We start from the raw sequence: 22,396 nt of genomic DNA, 5'->3' as shown, positions 1-22,396 counted from the left end.
CTCTCAAAACCAGGCCGGGCTGGAAGCCCTGGGCTGCTCCCATTGGGCCCGTGCCGGCCCCGCCCTCCCCCGTCCCCCCGGAGGCCACAGCAGACAAGCGCACCGCCGCTGCACACAGCATTCAGCGCTCGCAGTCTAAACCGTGGGGGCGGGGATGAGAAGGAGGGAATTGGGGCCCAGCCGGCCGCACGCCCGGACCCCAGGCCCCCGACGCGGCACCGAGGGCTCCGGAGCCCACACCGAGCTCACCGCGGGGTCGCCGCCCCCGGCACGCGGGACAGGCCCCGCCCCCCCACGCGGGCTTCCAATCAGCGCCTCCTTCCGCCTCCCGCCGCCGGAGTGCTCGGCCACCGGGGCGGCGGGCGCGCGGGAAAGCGGGCAGAGGCGAACCCCAAGGCGCGGGCCTCTCAGGCGGCGGAGGTCACCCTGGGAGAAACGCCACTCACCTCCTCCTGGAAGTCAGAAGATACTCCACACGGGAAAGCGACGCAGAGGCTATTACAAAAAGGAAAAGGAGAATTGGAGAGTCACAAAGTGCTCTTGGGAGAAAAAAATTATATATAGAATATAAAAATCCCTACTGCACCCTCAGATTCAGAGATCCACTGCTCCCATCACTCAGCTCTATGCCTCCCTTTCACTCCTGCCGCAGCTCCAAGGCCAGCCTCCATCACCTTTGCTGGGCCTCAACCCCCGTTCCACGCCCCCCACCAACACCCTGTGCCCGTGCCAACCCCCACGCTGGTTAAAACCCACCTCCCGTCCGCCCTCACCTGCGCCGGCCTCGGGAACGCGGCCCAGGAGCACACCACCTTGCTGACTGGTCTCAATAAATTCCTGTCACCAACTCCAAGTCTACTACGTTTCCCGAGGGGATTCCTCCGCACTGATCTAAAGGACCGTTGACATCTTCTCTCTTACCAGCCCAACACCTCCTCCCCCTGCCTCACAGCATCTAATCTTGCCGCCATTTTACTGTGGAAGTAGACGCAATCCGGCCAGGTGGGCCACGTGCCGCCGAGGCCCGCCCCCCGCATCTGCCTCGGCGCTGGGCCTGAGCCGGCCTCCTGCCCGCCCTCGCGCCTGGGGGTCTGCAGGTGGCCCTGGCAGCTTTCCTAGGCCTCGCCTCCGCTGGCGCTCCGTGCCCACGCTCTTCTCGCCCACCCTGTCACTTGCCCCTCTCGCCTAAATCATTCTCCTTGGCACACAAATTTTCTCCTTTAGAAACAAAAGCAAAGCAAAGCCAAACCAGAAACAAAAATCTCTTCTGGTTCCCTGTCCCTCCAGCTTCCTACCCGCTGCTCTGCACCCTTTACGGAGCAACTCATCAAGAACCTTATATTCCAGTGGTGGTCAAGCTTGTTTGGTTCACCTGCCCTCTGAAAGAATATGGAAAAATTAGTACTCTAAAGCACATTTTTAAGTTAGTGTCTAAAATTGTTCATTTTAGGGGCTCCTGGGTGGTTCAGCTGGTTAAGCGTCTGCCTTCCGCTCAGGTCATGATCGGAGATCCTAGGATGAAGTTCAGCATCAGGTTCCCTGCTCAGTGGGGGAGTCTGCTTCTCCCTCGCCCTCTGCTGCTCTCTCTCTGTCAAATAAATAAATAAAATCTTTTTTTAACATTTAAAAAGTTAAATTGTTCATTTTATACTTATGATCTCATCTATCCCTGAATCCCTGACATATATATACATTTGTATATGTCATGCTCGGCATTTAGTTTACATGAATGGCCACCAGAAGTTTCCTAGCACTCTCTCAATGTCATATACTTTTAATTATTTTAATCAAGAGAATTATGTAAATGCACAATAGAATCTAATTTTTTAAGCAATCATATGAACTTTACCACAAATAAATTCACAAATCTGAAAAAAAATTGTTCATTTTAAGTTTAGTTACAAACATGGTAATTTACGGTAATTTGTAAATATTGAAATTATAAAAGTATTTAGTCTTTCAGGTGTATCCAGCTGAATTTAAATATAGCATTCTGATGCTTACATTTACTTAAAAAATGGATGAAAGAACTAAAGAATCATAAATTTTACATACTTCCTTTTATTCCTTGAACTCATATTTTTATTCCATTTACCTCCACTCCAGAATCTTAGCCTAGTGCAGATTATTTGATCGAAAGTCGTTTATTCATCATCATACCATATATCTAACAAAAATGTGGATATAAATGGAAATGTAAAATGTTGTGTTTCCTGTATCCATGTGGTTCTAAGTATTAAAAAATTCCATCTGAATTATAATAATCAATAGCACACAATTGATCAAAACAACAAATACATTATGGATTTTTAAAAATAATTCTTAAACACATAAAGTAAAATTTGATTGGAAATGAATCTCATAATGAGATATATGAGGATTTTCTTTACTCAGTTCATGTACCCATTGGTATATATTTAAGCTTCAATTCTGTTCCTATTTTTCATATTTACAGATGTCAGCACTGAGAAACCTTATTCTCAAAAATAAGTACATGGAGAAAGAGCTTGTTAAAGGAATGTGACTCAATTCTTTGAATTCCTTCTAAGGCATATTCCAAAAACCACATAGTGAACTATCGTCAAAAATTATTTTCAGGGGTGCCTGGGTGCCTCAGTTGTTAAGCATCTGCCTTTGGCTCAGGTCATGATCCTGGAGTCCTGGGATCGAGCCCTACATCGGGCTCCCTGCTCCGCGGGAAGCCTGCTTCTCCCTTTCCCACTCCCCCTGCTTGTGTTCCCTCTCTTGCTGTCTCTCAATCTGTCAAATAAATAAATAAAATCTTTTAAAAAAATTATTTTCAAATGTGTATTACTGGATGACAAATCAGTTTAGGGCAGTGTGAGGTGCATATTAGACATTTAGGCAGAGATGTCAGAGGAATAATGCATTTTCTGTCTGCTGTGATGAAAACAGTAGAACTCCGGGCAGCATCAGGATGTGAGAGGTGGCTGCAAAGGCTGACACTGACCCTGACCCTGACCTTAATCTTGACCCTGATCCTGACTGCCAGTGGGATGGGAACAGCACTGAACTAGAGTCAAGATTTGGATCTAGGGGCGCCCAGGTGGCTCAGTCAGTTAAGTGTCTGCCTTCAGCTCAGGTCATGATCCCAGGGCCCTGGGATGGAGCCCCTCGTCAGGTCCTCTGCTCACCGGGGACTCTGCTTCTCCCTCTCCCCCTGCCTGCCACTTCCCCTGCCTCCTGCTTATTCTCTCTCTCTGTCAAATAAATAAATAAAATCTTAAAAAAAAAAAAAAGACTTAGATTCTAATCACAAGACCTAGTCTCTGTTGGCAGTGTGAGCTTGCCCAAGCTATACAACCTCTCTGAGCCTCGGCTTCCCTTTCCCTCTTCATGGGGCTAGAGGCAGAAGGAACGCTCACAGGGAACACTGGCATTTTGAGTTCTTTAACTTTTCAAGAGAACAGAATAACACAGATCCAGGTACAGCTGAATCACCAGCCACACATTCTGACTTTTATTTCTTTTTTTAACTTTTAAATGTAGTAAGTTATACATAATATAAAGTTTTATCATCTTAACCATTTTTAACTGTACAGTTCAGTAGTGTTAAGTATATTCACATTGTTGTACAACCAATTGCCAGAACTTTTTCATCCTGCAAAATTGAAATTCTATACCCGTTAACCATTTTGTTCTTTCCTCCCCAGCCCGACAACCACCATTCTACTTTTTTCCTGTAACTTTGACTATTTTATATACTTCATATAAGTGAAATCATACTTCATTTGTCCTTTTGTGATTGTTTTATTTCACTTAGCATAATGTCCTCAAGGTTCATCATTTATAGCATGTGTCAGAATTTACTTCCTTGTTAAGGCTGAATAACATTCCACTGTAGGTATATACCGACTCTGAATTTTATTTCACACTGAGATAGGATTTTTTTTCTTTTTTTAAAAGATTAATTTTTTTACTTTAGAGAAAGAGAGCAGAGGGAGGGGCAGAGGGAGACAGGGAGAGAGAGAGAATCTCTAGCAGACTCCCCACTGAGCGTGGAGCCCACAGAGGGCTCGATCTCACCACCCTGAGTTGAAGACCTGAGCCAAAATCGAGTCGGATGCTTAACTGACTGAGCCACCCACGTGCTCTGAGATAGGAATTTTTTTTTCTTTCTTTCTTTCTTTCTTACTTTCTCTCTCTCTCTCTCTCTGAGAGAGAGAAAGAAAGAGAGAGAAAGAGCGAGCTTGCGCAGTGGGGGAGGGGGAGAGGGAGAAGCAGGCTCCTTGCTAAGCAGGGAGCCCGACACAGGGCTCGATCCCAGGACCCTGAGATCATGACCTAAGCCAAAGGCAGATGCTTAACCAACTGAGCCACCCAGGCACCCTGAGATAGGATTTTTTCTAATTCAAAAAATACTTACTGATCACCTATGTTTCTGCATATTCATCTGTATATGATGTCCCAGACAGATATAAAGTTTACAGTCTACTGTAGACTTAAAAGTTGACCCATTCTCCTATCCTATCTTTTCTTCCATCAATCAAGCCTATGGGTCAGAATATCACGTTGATACCACAATCTCAGTATTCTAATTTGGAGCCCTGAAACTACCTAGTTCCATCCTCCAAGCGTACAACACGTCTCCAGATCCTTCTTCACACCAACTCAAACGTCTGCCCACCTTCATTCACTCCCTTATAATAGCTGCACAGGTGTCTGTATCTCTCATGAGATTGTAGATCTGTTTGCAAATAAGAAGGAAATAAGATTTTATTCTGTATTCCCAGCACTTTAACAAAGTATTTGGTACCTAGAAATGTTTAATAATTCTTTTTTAAGGTTTACTCCTAAAGTTGGAAAATCTCTCATTTATTCATTCTAAATTATTCAAATAATTCAAAATTTAAATTCAAAATAATTCAAAAATTACTGCTCGCCTTCTATGAGCCAGGCTCTGTTCTAGGAGACAGACTGTCACATAGAATAAGGCAAGCTGGATCCCTACTCTCATGGCACATTCTGGTTTGGTGTGGGAGAACCAACAATCAGTAAAATACCAGGCCCAGACTAGAAGAGAGTGCTGGAGGAACAAGGGCCCGGCTTTATACTGACTTATACTGGGGAGTCAGGAAAGTCCTCTCTGCAGGAGTGTTAGTTAAGCAGAGGCCTAAATGACAAGAAAGAGCCCAGCAGGGGAAGAACATAAGGAAGGGCATTCTGGGCAGAAGGAACAGAGAAGGCAGAGGTCCTGAAGCAGGAATATTGTATTGATGCAGGTTAAAGTCATAGTACTTCTATGTTAGAGATAAGACAATCAAATCGAGGAGAGAAACAGTGATTCGTCCACCTTTCACAAGGTGGGGGCTAGGTACAGCCAGAAAGTCATCATAGTTAAGGGGTTTGCAGACATTTATCAAAGCAGTCCAATCCCCTAAACTATGAAAAAGAAGTCGCCTGACTGACCTTGATCCCCAGTAAACCCACTTCTCATTCTACACTCTTGCACTGGGCCATTGATCCCATCCACTGCTCGTGGCTTCCTCCACCTGCACTATGTCCACATACTTGTCCACCATCTCCACCAGCTGTTGGCTCCAGAAAGCCTACATCCAGCCCGGATGTCTACTCTGCGGCAGAGATTCTAGCCCCCTACTGGAATGCAAGCTCTATTTTGTCCTGTACATTGCTACATGCTGGAAACCAAAACATTTTCTGGCACCATAGTAGATACTCAATAAATATTTGTTGAAGGAATGAATGAATGAATAACCAAACTGCAGACCTATTTTTCCATTATTCACTGGATGTGTTCACTCAACCTCCCACAAACACCTGAAGTTCAACATATCCATATCTATGACTCTGTCCTCCAAACTGCCCTTTCCCTATCTCATCTCTCTTAGACATCAGTACACACTCCACCTCCCTGCCCAAGTCAGAAACCTGATTTCTTCCGTGTGATGTCACCCATATCTAATAGGCAATGAGATCTTCTCAGTTCTAGCTCACGATATTCCTAGAATCTGTCCCTGCTTCTATATATCTCCTCTGGGTATGCCTTGGCAAAAAATCTTATCCTTCTCTCCTGGATTAGTATAATAGCCAACCAATTGTCTCATTTTTTTTTCTTTCTTTCCTACTTAAGCCTCTATTCTGTACAATGTCCGTAAGAGTGATAATTTAAAAAGTATTTTTAAATTGTAAAAGCAACACATTCATTCTAAAGCTATGGAAAGTACAGAAAAAATGAAAAATTGAACAGAAGTCATCAATAATCCTACTACACAAAGATAAATCCAGTTATTTATTTATTTGTTTATTTATAGTTTCTTTCTCCCTTCTTCCCTCCCTCCTTTCTTTCTTTCTTTCTTCTCCTCTCTCTCTCTTTCTTTCTTTCAAACCAAAACCAGAACCATCGTATTTAAGCTCCGAATTCTTCTTTTTGGGTTGACATTTTATTATGAATGTTTCCTATACCTTTCATTGTTGTCAAATACATTCAGATGCTTTAAAATATTACATCAATTGGATGTATTATAATGGATTTAATAATTTTCCAATTATTTAACATTTAGATTGTTTCTAATTTGATTATTATAAACAGTCTTCAATGTGCATTCTCACACATAAACTTTTGTCTTTATCTCTGATTATTTCCTTATGATAAATTCCTAGAAGTAAAATTATTAGATCAAATTATATGAATGTGCTTAAGACTCTTGACAATTTTATCAAGTTGCGTCAGAGTAACTTTTAAAAAAATGCAAATCTAAACATATTCTCTTTATTTTTTAAGATTTTTTTTTTAATTTTTATTTATTTATTTGAGAGGTGAGTTCCAGCCCCACGTTAGGTGTTGAGATTACTAAAATAAAATAAAATAGAATAAAATCCTCCACTTAAATATTTCCAGTGAGTCAGACCTTAGGTTAAAAATTCATGTCATTTAATCATCAGCCCATTTCATATAGTTACGTTGTCTCCAATGTCCAACTGAAGAAGTGGAGACTCCATTAGTGGGTGGCTTCTACTGTTAAGTGGCAGAATGGAGACTTAAACCCAACTCTCTCTGCTTCTAAGCCCACATTCCTTATCACTGTATATAATTTGCTTCCTCTCTGAACTTCTTGCCATTTGGATTCCCCTTCTCTAGGTTTCCATAGTAACCTGGGCTTACGTCTGTCTTTCTGTTTGTCCATATATCAGTCTCTCTCGCTAGACTGTACATTCCTTGAGGGCAGGAACTATGTCTAAGTCACAGCATAGGAGCTCAGTGAATATTCATTGAATGAATGAGAAATGAATCAACAAACACTGGTTGTACTCTAGTAACTCTGACCTCGGTTTTCCTTAATTTCCTTTGCTGTCACTGATGAGGACTTTATGAGCTTGTCTCCTTGGGGGATCACGATTCATTTCCTCTGATGTCTTGATTCATGCTGGGTCCTCCAACTGTGCAGAGGTGATATCATGGTCATGGAACTCCTGTGCCCATAAAGGTGGACCCCCAGACAGCATCCCGTGAATCAAGCACAAAGAAAGATGTCGAGTGGCAGCGCAGGTAGGAAGTTTCTGTTTGCCCACACGTGCCAGAGTAATGAGAGGAAAAGACACACAGAAATAGAAGGCAGAGGCTTAATGGGATGGAAAGAGGCCCTGTGTGCGGCAGGAACTGGCCTCAAAGGATTAAAAAGAAAATGAAAAGTGAAAACTTGGCACATAAGTTTCAATCGGCATGAAAGAGATCAGGTCCACAGGAACCATTGTCCACCGAGGCTGTCCCATTGATGTCAAAACTCATTCCACTCCCCCCCCAACACCCTAAATGCAAAAGCAATGCAGTGTTTGCTTAGGTAGAATGGATTCCACCCCCATAACAGGCACCTTCCATAGGGAGAGTTTCTGACTGAGAGCTGCTTGGACCACATATTCCACAGTTTGGTCACCAAAGTGGCAATTATCCTTTATTTCCCTTCTCCACTGTCACCACAAACATCACAGCATCTCCACAAATGCCACCTAACAGTTGGTGTCTCCCACTCAGAAGAAGCAGTGTGAATATGGACATACATATATTTGGATGCACACACACATACTTGCATGCATATCCGGAAATATACAATAATGTATTTGCAAATACATATACATACTGGCACATATAATCACCCCACACACACACACACACACACAACTTCCACATAAATAAGCTAAAAGAGGGACTCTCTAGTCATCTATTCAATCAAAAATTATTTATGGAGTTTCTACTCTGTGCTGGCCTCCGTTCTCCATCCTAAGGAAAAAATAAGACATTGTCACTGCCCTCAAGTTCTCAGTCAATACATGAGATAGACATATGGTCAGTTGCAGAACAAGAAGGCAGTTGGAAGGCCAGAGAAGCCATCCAACACAACCTCTGGGCTCAGAGTTTTTCCAGGGAGGGTAGAGGCAGATCCAATCCTTGAAGATGACTAGCTAAATATGTAGAAGCAAAGTAGTTTGAGTTTAGGAGACTTGCAAGCAGTTCAGCATGAATGGATTTTAGGGGACAAGGGGAAAAGTAAGTACACATTGGGAAAAAAAAATAGGGGTAGAGGGATAGGCAAGTCCCAGATCACGAAACTCATCCCATGCTGAAATTCCAAATTTAGCAACATGGCAGACTTCACTAATATAGAACTATTTCCCCCAGAAAAACAGGTAGAAATACTGAATAAAATATACTACCTCTCTCCAGTGAATAAAGTATAATAGTTTCATGCCCCCATTAATCCATGGACCAGATCAGTAGAAGTTCCCTAAATCTGAAATGAAAGAAAAGTATAAAACCAAGGTAATACCTTGAGGCTGAAGTTGATGTTGAAGAGGTATATAGAGGTCAAATCATGCAGTCTTGTGTATCTAAGAAGTCTCAGCTCTTTCCTGCAATCCTTCTTTAGAAATTTTAAAAAGAAAATAATATGATTAGATTTGCATAGCCTAAGGCCTATGAAATCCTTGGGGCTCCCTCCCAGCAGGAGCAAAGACAAAACTACTTTTAAAGACCAGGGCCTATGGGACCCCTACAGAAAACACAAGCCCTGCTATAGATAAGCTCAGCATAAAAAATTATAAACAACACGAGCTCAACCTATTAAGTATCCAAAATGAAAACTAAAATGCAAAGGGATTTTACTTATTTATACTTATCAGATTGTTAAAATTTAACAATCCAACAATGCCAATTGTTGAAGATGAAAATCAATTGGAATTCTCATGTGCTGTTAATAATAGTATAAGTTTGGGGCGCCTGGGTGGCTCAGTCGTTAAGCGTCTGCCTTCGGCTCAGGTCATGATCCCAGGGTCCTGGGATCGAGCCCCGCATCGGGCTCCCTGCTCCGCGGGAAGCCTGCTTCTCCCTCTCCCACTCCCCCTGCTTGTGTTCCCTCTCTTGCTGTGTCTCTCTCTGTCAAATAAATAAATAAAATCTTTAAAAAAAAAAAAATAATAGTATAAGTTTGATGCAACTACTTCTGAGAGTATTTTGGCAATGATGACTGTTAAAGAAAGGATGTATATACTCTACTATCCAGTGATTCCATTTCTGTGTATATCGGGACTCAAACTCACTTACTTGGACAAGGAGAGAGACATAAGGGCGTGCATTGCTGCACTGTATATAATAGTTAAAAACTGCAAACAACTTGAATGTTCTTCAACATCATAATGGATTAATAAGGAATGGTTTACCCATATAGTGATGCTACAGAGTGGCTAAAATAAACATTCTAGATCTGTGTTCCTTCATATATAAATTGCAAAAACACAATGTTGAGTATTTAGAGCAGATTATAAAAATATATACTATTTTGATAATTTTTACATATATACATATTTAAAACTCATAAAACAGTTCTATACATTACTCATGAATGCATCCATCTATTGGGCCAACTAAGATCTGACATGAAAGGACTAGCGTTCAGGATAATGGTTACCTTTGGGACAGACTGTGGGGAAGAAAGGGACTGAATTTAAATTCTATCTTACAGTTTGTTTTTAAATTATAACAATATTTAATCTGGAATAGGGTAAAATGCAAATTTATTATATCTGAGGGGTAGGCATATGGTTTCTATGTAACTCTGTATTATATTACATTTTTAAAATAAATTGAAATTTTAAAATAAGAATAAATGCCATGCAAAGGATTTTATTCCCTGAGCAGAGAGTGACATGGTTAGTTTTGTGCTTTGGAAAGCTCCCTCTGGCCCTTGTGTGGAGGAATTTTTATGAGAATGTAGGCGGAGGCAGGGTCATTACAGGAGACTAAGAAAGAGTTAATGAGGCCTGGCCTAAGTTCATGGTCAGGGAGTGAAAGGAAGGGATGAGTTTAAAAGCTATTTAGGAAGTAAAATTGCCAATATACTGTCAGTCTTTTTCTTTACCCTTTGGTATTTTTTGTTTGTTTGTTTTTATAAACTTTCCTTTTTCCCTTTAGAATTGAATTATGACATAGCAATAGACAAATGCATAAATCATAAGCATATTGATTAATAAATTTTCACAGTGACCACCACCCAAGGCAAGTCCTCTCCCAGTCAGTATACCCCCAAAGGTAATCACATATCTGACTCTGTCACCAAAGATGAATTTCATTTGTGAATTGAATTTATTAAAATAACAGAGGCATTTAATTATCACACATCATGAGAGTCTAAATCCAGGTGGTTTCAGAGCTGATCCATCCAAGGCATAGGGCCAATGGGTCTCTGAAGTTCTGGCTTTTTCCTTATGGCTGGCAAGTTGGCTGCCATAACCCCAAACATCATACCCTCACCCGACAATGCCAAAGGAAGGAAGCAGCAATAACCAGGTTAATGAGATGTCTCCTCAAGTGCCTTCCTGTTTTCTCAAATACATAGAACATGAGCAGCTGCAAGTTGGCTTGGAAAACCAGTGACCCTCTTTTTTAGACTCCATGATGGAAGATAGGTTAAGAACAATCTTCTTAGGTTGGGTGCCATTATGACAGTCAAGTAATTTCCTTGGTTTCCAACCAGGCCAATTCAGTGTTAGGAATCAAGTAGTACAAATATTTATTTTGGTTCAAGAGTCTTTTTCTGTCTAAGGTATAATCATTACTCTGGAATTTTCTGTTCTTGTTGAGCTCCTTGACGTATTGTTTTTGTTAGGCTGGTTTTATTTTTTGTTGCTGCTTTCCAGTTTTGAGATATAATTGACATACAGCACTGTGTAAGTTTAAGGTATACAGCATAATGATTTGACTTACATGTATCGTGAAATAGTTACCACAGTAAGCTTAGTTAATATTTATCATCTCATAAAGGTAGCAAAAAAAAAAAAAAAAAGAAAGAAAAATATTTTTTTCCTTGTGATGAGAACTCTTAGGATTTTCTTTAATAACTTTCAAATAAACCATACAGCAGTGTTAACTGTAGTCATCATTGCATCCCTAGTACTTCTTATCTTATAACTGGAAGTCTGTACCTTCCACCACCTTCATCCAATTCCTTCTCCTCCCACCTCCAGCCTCTGGTAACCACAAATCTGATCTCTTTTTCTATGGCTGTTTTCTTGCTTGTTTTTTTACATTTCATATAGAAGTGAGATCATACAGTATTTTTTTTCCTCTCATTTATTTCACTCAGCCTAAAGCCCTCAAGGTACATCCAGGTTGTTACAAATGGCAGAATTTCCTCCTTTTCCATGGCTAGATAATATTCCATTGTACATATATTCCACACCTTCTTCACCCATCGATGACACTTAGGTTGTTTCCACGTCTTGGCTATTGTAAACATTGTGGCTCAAGACGAAACCCAAGAGGGAGACAAACCATAAGAGACTCTTAATCTCAGGAAACAAACTGAGGGTTGCTGGAGTGGTGGGGAGTGGGAGGGATAGGATGGCTGGGTGATGAACATCGGGGAGGGTAGGTACTATGGTGAGCACTGCGAATTGTAAGACTGATGAATCACAGACCTGTACCCCTGAAACAACTGTTAATAAAAAAATTAAAAAACGAACAAAAACCACTGTGGCAGTGACATGAGGGTGCAGATATCTCTTTGACATAGAGTTTTTGCTTCCTTCAGTATCTTCCCAGAAATGGAATTGCTGGATCATATGGTATTTCTACTTTTAATTTTCTGAGGAACCTCCATACTGTTTTCCACCGTGGTTGCACCAGTTTGCATTCCCACCAACAGTGTAAGAGGGCTCCTCTTTCTCCACATCCTCACCAGTGTTATCTCTTGTCTTTTTGATGCCATCCTAACAGGTGTAAGGTGATATCTCACTGTGGTTTTGGTTTGCACTTCCCTGATGATTAGTGATGCGGAGCATCTTTTCATAGACCTGTTGGCCACTCATATATCTTCTTTGGAAAAATGTCTAGTCAGGTCCTTCGGTGGTTTTTTTTTTAATTTAATTTTATTATGTTATGTTAATCACCATACATTACATCATTAGTTTTTGATGTAGTGTTCCCTGATTCATTGTTTGCGTGTAACACCCAGTGCTCCATTCAATACATGCCCCCTCTTTAATACCCATCACAAGGCTAACCCATGCCCCCACCCCCCTCCCCTAGAACCCTCAGTTTGTTTCTCAGAGTCCATAGTCTCTCATGGTTCGTCTCCCCCTCTGATTCCCCCCCCTTCATTTTTCCCTTCCTACTTTTTTTTTTTTTTTAACAAGCTGGGTTATTTGGATTTTTACTGTTGACTTGTGTGAGTTCTTTATATATTTTAAATATTAACCCCTTATCAGATATAGGATTTGCAAATATTTTTTCCCATTCCATTGGTTGTTTTTTCATTTTGTTGATCATTTCTTTCACTGTGAGTTTTGCCTATTTTGAACTTCATAAAAATGAACTCACACAGTGCATACTCTGATGGGCTTGGTTTCATTCACTCTATAGTCTTTCTGTGAAATTCACCCATATTGCTGTTCATAATGGGGGGTTGTTCATTTTCATTGTTAAGTAGTGTTCCTCATGTGACTATTTAATTATCTACTTGATTGTTGATGAGAATTTGAGTTGTCTCCAGTCTTAGATTGTGCATCTGTAAGCATTTTTGTACATGTCTTTTGGTGAGCATACATACATCCTTCTGTTGGGTATATATTTAGGAGAGGAATTTCTGGGGGATAGGGTATGTGTTTTACTGGCTTTAGTAGATACCGCCAACATTTTCTAAAATGGTTGTGCCAATTTACCTCCACACTTGCAGTGCATGAGAGTTCTAGTTTTCATGTCTTCACCACATTGTACTATCAGGTTGCTTTTTTTTTTTTTAAGTTAGAAAAGGAGGTCACAAGTATGTAGTGATATCTCATTGTGATTTTAATGTACCTTTCCCCATGACTAACAGAGTTCAGCATGCTTTTATGTTTATCTCCCATTTGCATATCCTCCGTTATGAAGTTTTAAAAATGGTTGTCTCTTTTTCTTTTTTTTTTTAAAGATTTATTTTTAGAGAGAGAGTGTGTGTGTATGCTTTTGTGCGCATGAGCACAAGTGTGGGGAGAGGGGGTAGGGGCAAAGGGAGAGGGAGAAAGAATCTTAAGCAGACTCCTTGCTAAGCACAGAGCCTGACACAGGGCTCGATCCACAACCCTGAGATCATGACCTGAGCCAAAGCCAAGAGTTAGATGCCCAACCGACTGAGCCACCCAGGCGCCCCTCTTTTTCTTCTTATTATCTACAAATTGTTTTGGTGTCAAAAGAAAACTACCAGGGCCTCCCTGTTACTAACATTCATCTGTCATTTCTGGGGCCATTCCTTCCACGTCTTCATTTAAAAAGAGATGTGGGGAATCCAATTGTGATTGTGTGCACTCAAGTGTTTTTGAACACTTTGCAAAGGGCTGTTAAAGGCCTGATTATCATCATTGGAAGGGTTCTCACAGAAGCTGTTTTTTTGTTGTTTTTTTTTTTTTAGGATTGGATGTTTTAGAAGGGATGCTTATACGAGGTGGGGAGAGGGTCCACATGAAGGGCCTCAAAGTCTTTCTGACTCATTCATGTTCCCAGAACACTTTATACAGGTCCCTCCGTCCCCTATCACACCACCATCATTATTTGCTACTCATTTGTCTCTTCTAGACCTGCATTTGGCAGGGCTCTTCATTTTGTTGAGGCAGGGAGTGATGCAAACAGGCTTTGGCCCAGGGGAGCTTCCTACCCTCAGGACAGGTCCTCCTGCTGACACCTCTCATAGCTTCCTCTACTTTCTTCATAACACTCACTCATCTTGGGGTATATGGATGTCTCTGTCGTTTGAGCGTCCGATTCTTGATTTCGGCTCAGGTCATGATATCAAGGGCGTGAGATCGAGTCCCGCTCAGGCTTCATGCTGGGCGTGGAGCCTGCTTAAGATTCTCTCTCTTCCCCTCCCTCTGCCCCCCACCCCACTCTCTCTCTCTAAAAAACAAAAACAAAAACAAAAGCACTCACTTGTCTTAGTTCTTAATTACAAATGTGTCTGATTATTTGATTTTATAAATTCTCCTCTAGCCTATAAACCTCTTAAACCTGAGATCCTGTTCCTTTAATCCACTACCCTACCTTCTGCGTTTGCTAGTGCTCAGCACACAGTAGGTAATGAATACTAGTCGGTAAGTAATTGAGATGGTTTGGATCTGAATTCGAGTTGCCTGTACGATGGCACGGCTCCATCTTTCCTTAAGTTTCCAGGAAATGGGGTTATTTCTTATTGAGACCAGTTTAGTCTGTCAAGAGCTACTGGAAAGTTGTGATGGGAAGACTGGAGGATGAGCAGTATGGGGACACTTGGGTTTTGGTCTCCCAGCCCCTCCCCTAACTTGCTGTGTGTCCCCCTTCACCCTGCCCCCCCCCAGCAAGTCATTTTGTCTATCTGGACCTTTGTTCCCCTCGATTTGAAGGGGAAATTTGGATTCTGACCTCAAGGATCTTCCTGGCTGCATCCTGGAGCCCAATGAAACATTTCTGCTTACAGGAAAATGCTGGGCAAGTGCTAAGCTAGAATCAGGGCCTGAGCGGGCTTGTCTAGAAGTGAAGAGCAGGCTGACCCAGGTGGTAGGAGCTATGAGCCACACGGGCTTATTCCCATGGCCTGAAACCAAATGGAGTTTGCCTAGCTGGATTTTGAAATTGCTTGTTATCCACGGCTCCTTTTTTTCCTTCCATTTTCTCTTTTGAACAAGAATGTTTGTTATTCTACACCTGTCCCATCACTGAATTTTGGGAACAGCCGACTTGTTTCACAGGCTCACATGGAGAGTAATTATGCCTCAGATCGGATTAAACCCAGAACCTCATCCTTATCCGACTTAGATGATTTCGTTTCGATGATGAGATCTGAGACTCTGAAGTTAAGATTTAGGTAAGATTTTGGATCTGAGTTGATGCTGTAATGTGTTGAAACTCTGTGGGATGTTGGGATCCAGTGAAAATATTCTGCATGTGTGCTGGATGTGAACCTCTGGGGCCTGGAGGGTGAACTGTGGTAGGCAGCAGGATCCGCCCTCCCCACAAGATGTCCATGTTTTGTTTTGTTTTGTTTTTTTATTTTATTTATTTATTTGACAGAGAGACACAGCGAGAAAGGGAACACAAGCAGGGGGAGTGGAAGAGGGAGAAGCAGGCTTCCCACCGAGCAGGGAGCCTGATGCGGGGCTCGATCCCAGGACCCTGGGATCAGGGATCATGACCTGAGCCGAAGGCAGATGCTTAACGACTGAGCCACCCAGGCGCCGCAAGATGTCCATGTTCTAATCCCTGGGGCCTACGCATCTGCTATGCAACATGCCAAGGGGGAATTAAGGAGCAGAGGGAATGAAGGTTGCCAATCAGCTGACCTTAACACAGGTAGAGAATCCTCGGTTATCCAGGTAGGCCCAACGTAATCACCAGGGCCTAAATGGGGGAGAGGTGGCAGAAGCGGAGAGAATCAGAGAGGCAGAGTGAGCAGGACGTGGCCCAATGCTGCTGCCTTTGAAAATGGAGAAAGCAGGCCACAAACCAAGGATGCAGATGGTCTCGAGACGCTGGAAAAGACCAGGAAACAGCCTCTGCCCTAGAGCCTCCCAAACTGTCAGATACTAAAGTCTATGCTGTTTTAAGCTACTACGTTTGTGGTAACTTGTTACAGCAGCAAAAGGAAATGAATACAAGGCCCGGCCAGCAACTGACTCCTCCAGGATCTTAGACAAGTCATTTCATCTTTGCATTGCTGCGTAGTCCTCATTTCTCAAAATAAGAACTGCCGATGAAGGGGAGATTTCCAGCTTCCCGGCTTCTCCCAGGCTGGGCCGACACAGGGACAGAAAGCAAGGGCCAACTGCCATCCTCCCTGTAACGCCCTCCACACTCCTTCCTTTGATGTATAAAGGGCTCCCTTGGGAGCTCCCCAAGCACACCTTATCTGGAGTACTGCTCCTTATCTGCCTTTGGGGGACCCACAGCTCCTCCCTCCTCGACAAAACCCCTTTAGAATACAAAAGCTCTTTAGAACTGCTGGAGACAGAGCAGAGCCAGAGCCTCTCTGGGCAAACAGGCTTTCAGAGATGAAAGAGCCGCCCAGACAGCCATGGCGATCCATGGCCACCATATTTCCCACTGGAAGGATCAGTGGTGCCCTGAGGTAAGGCTGGCCCATTCAAAGACCTCAGATCGCCCGCAGTCCCCCTTCCTCCCACCACACACCTGACACAGCACATCCCTCGAACATTCTAGGATTCCAACTCCTTCATTAGTTGTGTTATGAGCTTTTATTTAAAAAGCACATTTAATACAAGGATAGTTTCGCAGATACAAGTTTTCACTTTGTATTCTACAAAAGTCTTTGAATATTATTCTCTTTACAAAAAATGGGAACCTTACAAAAATACGGACACTTTAATGTTTTCATACAGTTTTCTCTAGTTGCAGTTATTTCTTTCATTGTAAAACAAGGTCTACCACAGAACTACGATATTTTAGTTGATATTAAAAAAAAATTAACTCAATGCTTTTTTAAGCAGCTAATGTAAATAACACAGGTCGAGACACAGTTTATAATCATAGTGGATATAGCTAAAATTGTTTCAGAAATAATATCTTACATAGTTAACTTTTAATGTTTTATACATTATTTATATAATATTTATATATAAAAATCATAGCTTGCTAGGAGTTGAAATGAAAGGACGACTTCTGTAGTGAGGATGTGCATGTGGTTGATCCATGTGGTTACATTTAGCCCTTTGAAAGGTCTGCATCCGCCATCGGAAAGCCTTTCTTCCTTCCTCCTTTCCTCAAAGGTTCAGTAGAAAGGATCCCTGTCTACTGCCTAGAGTGGGGCCTTGCTTAGAAGGACACTTATGGAGAGAGGATGAGAAAAGCTGTACGGAGATTTAACCCATGTGTTCTGCCCAGCAGAACCTACCAAGAACTGCCCTAGAGATCAACCCCAAGACAATAGTGCTTTACACAGCTTAGCAAGAGCAGCCCCACAGAGACCCTCGTCAGCTCCGAGATCTGGAAGGGTAGCCTGTCAGGCATGAGACCGTCTGCTACTCTGGCTCATTCTGATTTCGAGGAGCCAAAAGGCTGGTGAGTTTTTCATTTTTGCCCCTTCGCTCCCACGTCTCTTGGGTGTAAGGCTGCTTTCCATCAGCTGGTGGCAGAGCACGCCTTTGCTCTGTCGGGACCCTCCCAGGAAACCCTGGTGGGCACACAGCAAGGGCTTCGAGGGAGCAGCAGTGAGCGAAGCTAACTGTTACCGGAAGTGTGCAGGTGCTGGCTGACTGTGAACACAACCGCGGTATCCCGCAGCTGACGTCCCCCCATCACCGCGTGATGCGGCCAGAGAAGACCAGTGAGGGCCAGCACCCTCGATCTCCTCTGAAATGGTGCTATTTGTGAAATTCACTCATCCACAAAGAGTCTCCTAATCACTAAAGTGAGGGGCTGTGGTTGCTGGCCTGTGGGCCGCGGGAGTGAGGGCTGAGGCCTCAGGACTAGGAGCTTGCACTCAGGATCGAATCACCTGGCTTAGAAAACTTGCTCCTGCCTTGTATTTAACTTCCTGAACCGAAGTCACAGTACAGAACAGAGTGGGGTGGACAGAGGGACACGAGAGAGGAGCCCCCCAATGGCTATTCTCTTGATTCAGGGCTATTTCTGCCGTTGCGTGCTACGAAGTGAATCTGAGCTTTTCTCACAGGCCTGGGATTCCTCGGGTCACAAGGCTGACTGGCAGACTCTACGCAAATCATTTTAGTGTTTGTTCCAGAACAAGCCCGTGTTCACTAGAACATGAACACTTAAAACCAATTGCACATCCGGGATTTCGGCACTTGGTGTTAGTTTGCTGCTGTTTCCACATAGGTGAACGCTACCTATTTTGGAAGGCCACAAAGTAAGACTTTTTTTTTTTTTCCTTTTTAAAATTGGTTGGGCAAAAAGTTTTTCCCTACATTCTACTGTCTGATGAGATTGGAGAGCAGCAAGAACTTGCTGTCAGCAGTCATTTTATAAAACAGCTCAGGAGGTGGGCGGCACCTACACCATGTTGTGGTGATTGTTCCTGTCAATAATGTCCACAGGTGAAAGAATTTCCTTCCGGAGAGCCGGGGGAGGCAGGGACAGTGTCGTCTTGGTCTTGAAGAGGTCGGACACAAAGAAAACCTAGAAGCACAAAATCAGACATCCAAATCAACAGCCGACATCTGGGGTCTGGGGATAGGCAAAGGGAAGGTCATAGGAGCATGGACTTTGGGAAAAGGGGACCCTAAACCATAGATCTTTGAATAGGGAAGGATCACATAAAGATCATGTATATATATATATATGTGTATATATATATATATTCCAACTTGTGTTATACGGATAGGGAAACTAGAGCCCAGGGAAGGACGGTGACATGCCCCAGGTTGCACAGCCGTGGTAGGAGTAGAACTCAGTTCTCTGGACTCTCAGTTCAGTGCTCCATATCCGAAACCCTACTTCTTTTATTTCTCAAGGCAAAAGAATAGCGATGAAAAATAAGTTCCTAAACAAGGAAACAAGTCATAATTAGTCACACTCATTAATCCACGATACTTTCCTTTTCCTCATAAAGAAATCTAGGGTGTGACCACAAGAGATCAGCCGACATGAATTCTTATCAGCAGGACTGGAGAAGGAAGCAGTTGCGACCACGTTTTCCTGAAACCCAGGGAGCTCAACAATTTGATGAGGGTGAAGAAGCCGGGGTTTTGTGGCTGAGAGAGTCAGCAACTAACCCGGAGGAGAGGTCAATGAAAACTCCTATCGCTCCTTCCCAAAGTCCTTCCTCCTTGTGAGCATGAGACCTCACCCAATCTTAGAATCACTGAGGAACATTTACTGAACAGCCGACCTGCAAGGCTACGGGGATGGCTCGCGCGTATAGTTCCCGTCTCAATTAGCTGACGATGACAGATTCAAGAACTTGATGAGTTGGCGGAGTAAGAAAAATTTGTGCTTTGTATTAGATGGCAAAGTAAACATGCAGACATCCATTTGAGCCACTCAGCAACAGGAGTTTGTATTGAGTAAACCATAATAAGAGGCAGCTATCAGTCATGTCTTTTAATAGCAAACACATGGCTGGAATGGAGACTAGAACACAATTCCAAATTTCCTCATGTCTAGCAGCTTTCTGGATTGAAAAGTCCTTGTCCCGCAGTGGGTCATGCGCTCACTAATAATGACGGTACTTTGGCTTCATTCTGGACACAGTATAGGCTAGCAAGTGAAGTTCTTAATTTAGTAAGACTTTGCCAACACCAAGGCTTGGAGCAGCCAAGGCCCAGCTGTAGTAGGGACTTGGATCACCTGTTGAACCAATTTCCAAAATGTCCTTTCTGTAGAAATACAGCAATCAACAAAAGGACCACAAAAATCACAGCAAGAAACTGGCGATGCTGGTTACTCAGGAGCTGCAGTGACTAGAAGACAAACGGGAAACAGAGACTTACCAGCCGCTACGGAACCATGACACCTTTTGCATTTTGTTCCCGTGCCACAGATCATCTACTCAAACATTTGCAGTCCAAGCTCTACTGAATATGCCATTTTACAAAGGAAAAAAATTAGGCCTTCTGTCCCTTTCTTTTCCAAGGAGGTATAAACAGTGAAAGAACTGAGAGCCAAGGCAAGAAAAGATTTGTTCCCAACCCTGCTGGGGAGTGCCAGGCCCCCTGGCCGGGAATCCTTTATACACGCTGGAGAAGAGGCTTTCAAGTGCTCCCGGGATAAGGAAATACTAATGAACATGATTAAAGTTAAACGTGGAGACAATTAAACTTTCCAAGTCTTGCCCGATAGGTGCAGAGCCAGTGTCCCCACCTCCACCTGGAAAGCACCTTCCCCTTCCCCCTTAACTTTATATTGGACGAAGGCTTCGATCAAGCCCTCCATGGCTGGCTCTCAGCTGCACTTATTCCTGCCCAGCAGCTGCCCGCACCAAATAAGGGCTCTTACTGCTCTCGTTTCTCAGAGATCTTTCTCCCAGCTTCATCCCATCTGCTGAAGACAAATATAGCAGGGGACAGGCCCCCAGCCCCCAACAAGCATCTTCCCTTCAAGATTCTGACACCACCTTAATCTATTGGCTTATTTCCCAGTTTAATTTTCTGAGCTCATATCTACTGCATATTAGGGTTTCCGTTTCCCAGCTGCAAGATAGGGATAATATCGAGGTTCAAGGCAATAACGTACTTGAGGAGACCTAAACCTGCGTCTGGAACATACTTCAATAAAAAATGTTCCTTTCTGTAATGCTCTGGGCCCCGAAGGAATGACCTAATGGGCCTTGAGCAAGCCACGCTCCTCATGTGTCCCAAACCTTGCTTGTCAGCTTTTCTTCCTAGATGGGAGGCCTCTTGGGGATGGAATCCGGGCCCTAATGATCCTACATCACCCACAACACTTAGCATTGAGCCTTGCCCACACGAGGGGCTCAGTAAGTGTTTGTTGTTGAATTTCTAAACTCCTCTCTACTGGAAGCAAGCACTCTAGCCTTCGATCTTATCGGCACAGGCAAATCCCCCGGACTTGAGGGGAACCACGTGCTCATACCCTGCATGTGCGCGACTGGGCGGTGGGATGAAAAGTTGAGTGAGGTCCAGCAGAATCCCCCTTTAAGCTGCATTTCGCTTTCAGCATGAGCTTGAGCTTACACAAACACTTTTTTGGGATCATGAAACCCGATCCTGTCAGGACTCAACAGGGCTCAGTTTTTCTAACGCTTGAACAGCAGAACACAAAAAGGACTAGCAAAAGTGAAAACTTCGCTTGGAGCAGCTCCATTTCCTGCAGAAGGTGATCTCCACCCAAAAAGAAAACCCAGAGGCCCAGGCGGGGAAGGGTCTATACAAATGAGGTAGCTATCTGATGTCTAGGGGACTGCTCCCAGCCTGCAGCCCCGCGTCCACAGATCTGTGTGTAGGAAAGCGCACAGTAGATAATAAACAACAGTGTCGGCAAGCCAGACATCTATACCCTATGCAGCAAGAACAGTTCTTATTTGCACTGCCCGAAGCATTTGCCTTCAATTCCATTTCTCCGGTTCTTTGCATTTTATAAACTGCTTTTTCACAATGAACATCTGCTCTGTGCCAAGCCCTGAGATTATAAAGATTAAGTATATGTAAGAGTCCTTTGCCCTCCAAAAGCTCACAGGGCAATGAGGGAGAGATCCAGGCAAACAGACAGCTACAATGCAGTGTTAAAGATCATGATAGAGGGAAGCCAGGGTGTTCAAGCAGCCCAGAGAACGTGGCACCTAACCCAGACTGAAGGGGACGGGAGGGGCTTTAGAAGGCTTCCCCCAAAGGAGGTCTATTAGATGAGCTCAATAAGGGTAAGTGGGAGTTAGCCAGGTGGTGAATGCCAGGAATGTTGTTCGAGGCAGAGGGGCGCAGGAGTGAGGGAGGACAGCACGTTCAGGAGCTGCGGGAAGGAAGCTCAGTCTGACTTGGGCCAAGCAGTCCATAAGGCTGGAGAGGAGAGCGCCAGATCTTGAGAAGCCTCCCGGGACACGTTAAGGAATTCGGACCTTACCCTCACGGGCCTCAGGAACCACTGTCAAGGCTGTCCCAGGGAAGCAGCCTGTTGAGAAGGCCATATCTAAGAGGCAGAAGGAGTCGAAAAGGGAGCGGGGAACCCGAAGGCAAGGGCGCCAGGTAGGACCTGCAGCATTTGGGGAGGGTGAGGCCACCGCATGGCTCTAGCACAAGGGAAGACAACACGGATTTCTGAACCACTGAGAACGGACTGCGGTCGACAGAGGTGCTGTGTACGTGTGTGGGTGGTTATGTGTGCAGGGGAGGCCATGCTTTCCTTTCCAGTTCTGCATTTAACTCTAGAAATCTGTGCACTTGTTCCCACCAAAACTCTTAAGGTTTGGGTAACCACACCAGCGGAAGAAAA

At 43.6% G+C, this 22,396-nt stretch overlaps 1 protein-coding gene and 1 long non-coding RNA gene across 2 annotated transcripts in view; both read right to left on the bottom strand.

Moving 5' to 3' along the window:
• Positions 1 to 1,108: 1,108 nt before the first annotated feature.
• LOC144381771 (uncharacterized) lies at positions 1,109 to 8,950 on the bottom strand. The gene is made up of 3 exons (XR_013447585.1): positions 8,805 to 8,950; positions 4,579 to 4,708; positions 1,109 to 1,588 (listed from the first exon to the last, which is right to left on the bottom strand). It is a non-coding gene; the product is annotated as an uncharacterized LOC144381771 (long non-coding RNA).
• A 7,759-nt stretch (positions 8,951 to 16,709) lies between these two features.
• The window catches only part of PLPP3 (phospholipid phosphatase 3), an 82,314-nt gene continuing 76,627 nt past the window's right edge, over positions 16,710 to 22,396 (bottom strand). The window contains exon 6 of the mRNA XM_036122823.2: positions 16,710 to 18,628. Within this exon, the coding sequence (XP_035978716.1) occupies positions 18,503 to 18,628 (126 nt within the window). The 3' untranslated portion in view covers positions 16,710 to 18,502. The remainder of the gene's footprint in view (positions 18,629 to 22,396) is intronic.

This window comes from Halichoerus grypus, chromosome 5, assembly GCF_964656455.1.
Source record: "Halichoerus grypus chromosome 5, mHalGry1.hap1.1, whole genome shotgun sequence".
In the NCBI taxonomy this organism is placed as follows: Eukaryota; Metazoa; Chordata; class Mammalia; order Carnivora; family Phocidae; genus Halichoerus; species Halichoerus grypus.
This window is presented reverse-complemented; position numbering and strand designations above follow the sequence as displayed.